Here is a 9,750-nt window from a genome sequence, read left to right on the forward strand (position 1 = left end):
GAACGTGAGTCGATATGTGTGATAGATAAAATTCATTTGCACGCTCTTGAAAAAAGCTACATTTTTAATGTCGCCGTGGTCGTGTCCTGTACACAACCCTTTAATTTTTTTCTCTCTTTTCTATCTTATTAAAGATTATCTCTCTCATTTTATTCCATGACGAGCAAAAGCAGAACGAAAGACTGTCACATACTGAAGACATGAAATCAAAACACTTATCCCAACTTATTGGCTTATAGATTCAATCAGTCCCAACATTTTAGTCGCTCTTCGTGATTGCCTATTGTTTTGCCACTTTTTGATCCGTCCACTTTAAAAAAAAAAAATTAACACGTTTGTTGCTGATATCACGGATTTACGGATTGTACGGAACGAATTCCTCGTAAAAATAAAAGGAAACGTCAATAAAAATGGTATTTCGTTAAAATGATGCAAAACAAAAACTGTTCTCGGCTGAATTGTTCTCAGACAAATTGAAATACTTTTTGTGTAGCACAGTACAGAGTACAGAGTGCACAGTGTGCACTGACCTAATACAGAAATTCAAATTTGTGTGCAATTCAAAAATTTATCATTTAAAAATAACAAACAGGACCGTGGGTCTTTTTCATATTTCCTTCTGCAAACAATAAAAATATTATAATGAGTTTAAATGCTTGTCTAGCAGATCTCGCGCAAGCGTTTAGTCATTGCACGTGAAAACCTGTTTACGAGTCGAGGAAACATTTTTTTCCTCGCCAACTATGTCTTGGGGGGGGGGGAACATTGATTTTCTCATCGTCCATATATAAAAGTATCTTAATTATAGCATTGTCACACACAACCATGTGTTTTAAGTTGTTCGAAATAAATGGGTTTCGTCTGGGCTAATTTGTTGAGCGCGTAAAGCCTGACATGGTAGAACTCGATAAAGGCGGCTTCCGAAAGTCTAACCTCCATTTACACCTTCAGGAAATGTTCCACATTATGAATGCTCGGTCCTATGCGAATCATCAATAATTTTTTAATCACCGTTTTTGCTGGAGCACCACTTTTTGCTTCTGCTACTCACTGATCTCGACAGATTACTACAGCAACAATTATAGTAACAGTTTCTTTTATTCTTCAGACAAGGCACACAATATAAAAGTTACTATTTTTGTCGTTCGCTTCGCACTGGCTCGAGTAAAAGCATAAAGCACACTGAATTTCGTGTTCATTGCCTTTGGTGGTTAGAAATACCTTCTTCAACTTTTTCTCAATAATTTGTTCAAACCAATTGAGTAACAAATTTTGTTAAAAGTCGCCGGTTTTTTAATTTATTTTTGAAAAATTTCGGGAGGGGCTTTAGCCCCCTAGCCCCCCCCCCCCTCTGGCTACGTGCCTGCATAAACAGTAAATTTTAAATTAACTTCATTGTACAGTTTTTTAACATTGCCGTGTATTGCTGATCAGAACGCAGCAATGCAAAAGGGCAGCATCATGTTACCGGAAGAAGACAAAAATATGCTAAATTTGTCATGCTCTGTCATTTGTTTACCGTGTATATCTACCCGCATTTTCGATTTCCTCGTTATTTCCTTCTCTCTACACGCTGGATTCCAATTGCACATCAAAGGGTTACAGTAGAGCACGTTTGGATAAATTGAGATCAATTCCATCAATTCAGATCAAAGATGTTTTGGAGAATTAGATACAGAACTGCAATAATAATTGTTTTGATTCTTTTCTATTTGCTTTTCGCTATGAGAATAAGTGGGACCATTTAATTCGTTAATATAAATCAATAACAAATTTTCACGAATTATTGCCCATATATCTACCGTATCTCACATCAAAGAAAGTAAATAACGGAAGAAAATTATTGTTTTTAGGGGATAGATCCAAAAAAATGATAATTGGATATAGATCATAAAATGCAATATTTTATGAATTTTCTTACACTCGTGGTTAACAAGTTGAACCAGAACAGCTTAGAAATTAGCTCCACAAATACCCTAAGCTAAGATTAAATAATTGATTTTAAATATGTGCAATGTTCCAATAAGAATAAAATCACATAAAACATCTAAATACAAAATAATTTGAAATTTATTGCGAACACAACGGTGAACTATATATATATATATTTCGATATTTGGCATATGCATCAATAGTTCTGAACCACCGGTCTACTTTTCCAAAATTTGGCTTGAGCCGCGAAATAGAAAAGAATACGACATAAATATGGAATACGTCAGATTAAAATATTAATTAACTCTAGAAATAATTAAACAGGTATAAGATTCTGTCAGTTGTTGTAATGATCATGAGTTTGTTTGAAGGAAAATTGCGTATAAATGGCATAAATAGTTACAGGGTGTTCGCAAAAATATATTGCTAGGATGCTTAACACTCTCATTTCTGTTTTCATGTACTAATTATTTTATTCATAAAATCATAGACATTTTGTTAGTAAATAACATCGTTCCAACATAATATATACAATACAAACAAATTACACCGATCAACTCCCGAAATATTCTGCACAGTAAACACGTTATTTAGTCCGTCTATTGAATCTTACATTCTGTCTGCTCTCAGCATACTTAATGTTTCAGATCAATACCGACACATTAGGAAATGGAAATTTTTCCTAGAAAAACTCTAGACAGAGAACTGCGGAGAGAAAAACAGCACTTTTGGCAACGTATGCCCCGGCAATGTATGGCAACACGTCCAATGTTATAAGGATAAGCAATGTTCGATTGTATTCGTTTTTTGACAGCTAAACCCGGATCCAATCGAAAAAAATGGAGTCTCCGCAGTTCTCTTTCTAATTTTTTTCTAATTTTTCCACCTTTCTCTTACCTCGTGGACGCGTTTGACCATTCTACATCGCACGCTAAAAGCAAAATGATTGTTTATTGAGATTAAAATCCTTTCTCACCTGGAGATGGCGTTACATTTATGTCCTTGATGATTCGTATGGGATTCACAGGAGTGGACTATATTGCTAATATATAATATTTGGGAAAAGCGACTCGATATAGAATAAATCTGAAACATTGAGGATATAAAATCGGATATAGAAATGGAGATGGTAAAAATTCTTCAAAAATAAAAACAAAGTGTGTTGAGGTCAACGTGTTCTCCTCTACATTTGTGTTCACGCTTAAGCTAGAACATTTACTTAAACTGATAACTCATCTGACTTGGTTTTTTCTCCGAGAAAAAATTTCTTAGTACAATGACTTGTCCAACAGCTATCACCAGAATTGCAACCGTTTCTGTCAAGGACCACCAAAGAACACGTTCGTTAAGATCTTCAGCCCGTTTTCGACCTAAAAATAGTATTAAAAAAATGGATGGTTAGTTCTTAGAGTTTTGCGTTTGAAATTGGTTAAAGCTTGAATGTGGCATTTTTCACGCTGTGAAATTTTTAAACCTAAAGGCTTAGAATGTAAATTGAAAAATTCCTTATATTTTTTTTGAAAAGTTTCTTATAGTATCCTTACAGTACGGGTCTAATCAGATTTTCTGTCCTACCCAAAAAATGCGTACCCCCCTCAACCCAAGCTTGAACTAGGTCGAATTAGCGCATGGGCGCCATATAAACACTTTTTTTAATGTGAAAAAGTATCACTGTCATTAATATTGTTGTTCTCTTACCTTCCCATTTCCAAAATTTACATGGACACCGATATTTACCACCAATTTACTTAGGATATTCCTTTGATGAAGGTAATGTGCATTTTTATATTTCTTACAAAAGAAATGTATAGGATTCGCTTAAACTTTGAAAACTTTTTACGTTAGACCATACTACCGATTTCATTCATCGTTTGCCAGAGTGAGGGACACTGAACAGAGAACATAACTCTGACCCCTACTCCTCTAAACTCCACCACGGAGTCCGACATTTGCCTGATCCTCCGGATTCCATTTGGAATGACTACTTTGGGGGAAGGCGTGCTAATGCACTTCGCTTGAGTCCAGGTCTAGCTGGTCGTGCTAGTTCGCTGGTCTAAGGTAATTTGATAAGATTTATTTGTTAATTTAGTTAAGTATTCTCGTATTTTCTTCAAAAAGAACGGAGCGTGATTATCAAGCTTTAATGACCGTAGTGCCTTAATTGTACTGAGGCTATCTGTGAGGATGAAATAATGGCTCGGAAGTAAAGTATCAATGATTTCCAGACTGTAGTGAACTGCTGCTAGTTCGGCTGTGAAAACAGAGGCAGGTTCTGCAAGCTTGAAAGAGATCGAGGTGTGTCTCTTGCATGGACGTGTCGAAAAATAAAGTGGAATCGGGAGTATCTAGTATATTAACACATGTCATAACATAACTAGAAGGCGTTATTTCTTATGACATGTGATTGAAGTACACTGTCATGAATCTGGTTTGGGATTGAAGCTCGACAAGTCTTTCGAAATTTTCAATTACCTGTGGATTCATAACCTCACATCGTATAAGTAAACGAGAGGAGAGATCCCAGAATCGATCTTTTAAGGGAAGAACTCCCGCTAGTACTTCAAGACTCATCGTATGTTTCGATTGCATGGAACCTAAGGCGATTCGTAAACAACGATACAGTATTCGTTCCAATTTAATAATGTGAGTGTTTGCAGCGGAAACAGAAGCACCCATATTCCATTACTGAATGTATCGTTGTTTGATACAATCTTATCACGTCACTTGGATGAGCACCCCACCAAGATCCGGTTATTGTTCGGAGAAAATTTATCCTTTGTTGGCACTTCTTTATCAGATGCCTAATGTGGCCTCCCCATGTACCTTTAAAATCGAACCAAATTCCGAGATGTTTAAAGGTCATGACTTGGGCTATCGTTCTACCAACCAACTGAAGCTGAGCTGGATCACGCTTCCTTGAAAAAACAACCAACTCTGTTTTCTCCGTAGAGAAATCGATGCCTAGCTTCAAAGCTTGCAGTGGTTGTTGTAAATTTATGGCTTTTGATCGTGTAATAGAAACCACGCCATCATCTGAAAGTTGCCTTAGAGTGCATGGGCTGACAATACAATTATCAATGTCATTCACGTAAAAATTGTAGAGAAGGGGGCTTAAACAAGAACCTTGTGGGAGACCCATGTAACTTATTCTGAATGTTGCCAAATCGCCATATGAAAAATGCCTGTGCTTTTCTGACAAGAAGTTGTATAAATAGTTAATTATTTAATATTGGTGAAAGACCACATTGATGTAGTTTCTCTGAGAGAACATCAATGGAAACAGAGTCGAATGCTCCTTTTATGTCTAAGAACACAGACGCCATTTGTTCTTTTTTTTTGCGTAAGCTAGTTGGATTTCTGACGAAAGTAGCGCCAGACAATCATTCGTTCCCTTTCCCCTCCGAAAACCAAACTGGGTATCTGATAGCAAGCCGTTCGCCTCAACCCAATTGTCGAGACGTCGTAGGATAATTTTTTCCAACAATTTTCTGATGCAGGATAGCATTGCAATCGATCGATACGAGTTATAGTCGGTTGCTGGTTTTCCCGGTTTTCGAATGGCGATAACTCTCACTTGTCTCCAGTCGTGCGGGACAATGTTCTGCTCAAGAAGCTTATTGAATAAATTCAACAAGCGTCATTTTGCTAGGTCAGGCAGATTCTTCACCAAGTTGAATTTAATTCTGTCTGGACCCGGAGCATTATTGTTGCATGAGAGGAGTGCAATTGAAAATTCCATCATTGTCAAAGGCGAATCTATGGAATCGTTACTTGTGGGAGCATCGCGAATGATTTTCTGCGCAGGAGCAGAATCTGAACAATCTTTCTTGGCAAAATTAAATATCCAGTGATTCGAAAAATCTTCGCTTTCATTAGTTACGTTTCGATTCCTCATTCTTCTGGCTGTATTCCAGAGAGTACTCATTGAGAACTTGACAAGCCATCAACGAAGCGTCTCCAATAACTAGACTTTTTGGCACGACGGAGACTGTCAGATTTGTTTCGCAAAATCGAATAGTTTTCAAAATTCGCACGTGTACACCCTTTCCGTTTCATAATTTCTTTGTAAGCAACTTGTTTAGCATCCGAGCACTCTTTGTCCCACCAGGGATTAGGAGGCCGGCTATTCATTGTCATGCCAGGATTGCATTTCGTTTGGGTTTGTTCTGCTGCTTCAATAATCAAACCCGCTAGAAATTCAAATTCTTCGGTAGGTGGTAGCTCTTCCGTCGAAACAAGAGAAGTGGAAATTAAAGATTGGTATTTTTCCCAATAAATATTTCGTTTCAAGTCATAAGGATGGATTGAATTCGTGAGACCTAATTCACTAATTAATTGAAATAACGACTGGCAAATGATCGCTACCGTGAGGATCAGGTACAACCTTCCACGTGCAATCTAACCGAAGTGATGTCGAGCATAGAGATAGATCTAATGCACTTGGTCGTGCGGGTGGTCTGGGGATGCGTGTTACTTCGCCTGTATTTAAAACTGTCATATTGAGCTCGTCACAAACATTGTATATCAAAGAGGATCGATTATCATTGAAGAGAGAACCCCACAATACTCCGTGCGAGTTGAAGTGTCCCAGTATCAGCCGCGGAGCAGCCATGGATTCCACTACCTCAAAAATCTGACGTTGTTCAATTTGAGCTTTGGGAGGTAGTATATATATATATATATATATATATATATATATATATATATATATATATATATATATATATATATATATATATATATATATATATATATATATATATATATATATATATATATATATATATATATATATATATATATATATATATATATATATATATATATATATATATATATATATATATATATATATATATATATATATATATATATATATATATATATATATATATATATATATATATATATATATATATATATATATATATATATATATATATATATATATATATATATATATATATATATATATATATATATATATATATATATATATATATATATATATATATATATATATATATATATATATATATATATATATATATATATATATATATATATATATATATATATATATATATATATATATATATATATATATATATATATATATATATATATATATATATATATATATATATATATATATATATATATATATATATATATATATATATATATATATATATATATATATATATATATATATATATATATATATATATATATATATATATATATATATATATATATAATATATATATATATATATATATATATATATATATATATATATATATATATATATATATATATATATCCGTAGGAATGGGGTCGAGTCGTGGATTGACGTAACGTTTGCCAGTCCAAGTTTGGTCCCAGACATGGACTGGAGGGTAGACGAAGGCTACACCCATAGTGATCACCTAGCAATACGCTTCAGGATCAACTTTGGTGTGCAGCATTCTAGGGCGGGTAATCCCTGTCAGGTACGCGGGTGGAAGACCAATCACTTCGACAGCGAAGTTTTCACCGCGGCCCTGGGACTGGAGGCCAACACCGACAGTCTAAGCGGGGATGCGCTGGTAGCTGTTCTATCACGCGCGTGCGACGCCACTATGCCGAGGAAGACCCTGCCAAGAAATGGCAGACGCTCGGTATATTGGTGGAGTGCTGAGATCGCAGCCCTACGGTCAGCTTGCCTACAAGCTAGACGTAGGATGCAGCGAGCCCGCACTGAGGAGGGTAGAGTGGAACGACGTGAAGTGTTTCGTGCTGCGAAATCGGCCCTTAACAAGGCCATCAAGCGCAGCAAGAGAGCGTGTTTTGACAAATTGTGCGAGGAGGCCAACGTGAATCCGTGGGGCGATGCCTACAGGATCGTGATGGCAAAGACCAAAGGGGGTTCCTCACCTCCTGAACGGTCGCCAGAACGGTTGGCGAGAATTATCGAAGTACTCTTCCCTTCCCGAACCATAAGTCCCTGGCCCCCAGCGCCGCAAGGCACGGTGGGTACGGACGACATGGTGGCCCCGGTGACGAACGAAGAGCTACTTGCAGTTGCTAATTCTCTAGCGGTGAATAAAGCTCCAGGGCCTGATGGAGTTCCAAACAGCGCTCTCAAGTCAGCAATCATGGCCAACCCGAACATGTTCAGGTTGGCTATGCAGAGATGCCTTGACGAGTGCCGTTTTCCGGATAGATGGAAAAGGCAGAAGCTGGTACTGTTGCCGAAGGCCGGGAAGCCGCCTGGCGACCCATCGGCGTACAGACCAATCTGTCTGATTGACACGACGGGCAAATTGCTTGAGAGGATTATCCTCAACAGGCTAACTCCATACGCAGAAGGTATGGAGGGCCTGTCAAGAAATCAGTTCGGTTTTCGAAAGGGAAAGTCCACGGTGGACGCTATCAACTCAGTGGTAAGGACTGCCGAGATAGCGATCCAACGGAAGAGGCGGGGCATTCGATATTGTGCGTTAGTGACACTTGACGTGAAGAACGCATTCAACAGCGCAAGCTGGGATGCCATCGCGCTCTCGTTACACCGGCTTGGCCTGCCGGTGGGCCTGTACCGGATCTTGGAAAGCTACTTCCAGAACCGCGTACTATTATACGAGACCGATGCCGGTCAGCAAAGTGTTCTTATTACTGCAGGAGTTCCGCAAGGTTCAATCCTGGGCCCGGTACTATGGAACCTTATGTATGACTGGGTTCTGAGACTAAAGTTCCCCCAGGGTGTGAAAATCGTCGATTTTGCCGATGATGTCACTCTGGCGGTCTACGGGGAGTCAATCTCCGAGGTAGAACTAACGGCGGCACACGCGATAAGCATAGTGGCGGAATGGATGAGCGCGAGAGGCCTAGAGCTCGCCCATCACAAGACGGAGGTGGTCGTTGTCAATAACCGCAAGTCGGTACAACAAGCAGTTATTCAAGCGGGAGAAGTTGAGATAACTTCTAAGCGGAGTCTGAAGATTCTTGGGGCCATCATAGACGACAAGCTGACCTTCGGCAGCCACGTCGACTATGCGTGCAAGAAGGCTTCGGTGGCTGTCGCGGCATTATCGAGGATGATGTCCAACAGCTCCAAGGTGTGCGCCAGTAGACGCAGGCTACTGGCCGGTGTCGCCGTATCTATCCTTAGGTACGTTGGACCGTCCTGGGCGAGGGCACTGGGAGTACCCAGTTACCGTCGCAAATTGGAGAGCACCTATCGCTTGATGTGTCTCAGAGTGATATCTGCCTACCGCACGGTATCACATGATGCATCCTGCGTGATAGCGGGTATGATGCCAGTCGGGCTGGTCATCCGGGAAGACGAAGATTGTGTCGAATTGCGTGGCAATAGGGGAGTCCGTGAGCGTGCCAGGGTGACCTCGGTCGCCAGATGGCAACGCGAATGGGACAACTCGTCGAGAGGTAGGTGGACCCACCGGCTGATACCCAACATATCTAGCTGGGTGGGAAGACCCCATGGGGAAGTTCACTTCCATCTGACACAATTCCTGTCAGGCCATGGCTGTTTCCGACAGTACCTCCACAGGTTTGGGCACGCTGAGGCCCCAGTCTGCCCAGGTGTCGACGAAACTGCGGAGCACGTACTATTCGTATGTCCCCGCTTCGACGTCGAAAGAGGCGCTATGCTAGGCGTCTGCGGCTTGGACACAACCCCTGATACCCTTGTACAGGGGATGTGCCAAGCGGTAGAGAAGTGGAACGCAGTTTCGACTGCCACCACTCAGATTGCCTGCCGGCTGCAGAGAGCATGGAGCGCCGAGCAGCAGGCGAGGAGTTAGAGTGAGTGAATTG

At 39.5% G+C, this 9,750-nt stretch overlaps 1 protein-coding gene across 1 annotated transcript in view; it reads right to left on the reverse strand.

Annotated features, from left to right (window-relative positions):
* Positions 1–3,094: 3,094 nt before the first annotated feature.
* The window catches only part of LOC131694294 (transmembrane emp24 domain-containing protein 7), a 110,395-nt gene continuing 103,739 nt past the window's right edge, over positions 3,095–9,750 (reverse strand). The window contains exon 4 of the mRNA XM_058982949.1: positions 3,095–3,302. Within this exon, the coding sequence (XP_058838932.1) occupies positions 3,148–3,302 (155 nt within the window). The 3' untranslated portion in view covers positions 3,095–3,147. The remainder of the gene's footprint in view (positions 3,303–9,750) is intronic.

Source organism: Topomyia yanbarensis, chromosome 1 (genome assembly GCF_030247195.1).
Source record: "Topomyia yanbarensis strain Yona2022 chromosome 1, ASM3024719v1, whole genome shotgun sequence".
Lineage (NCBI taxonomy): Eukaryota > Metazoa > Arthropoda > Insecta > Diptera > Culicidae > Topomyia > Topomyia yanbarensis.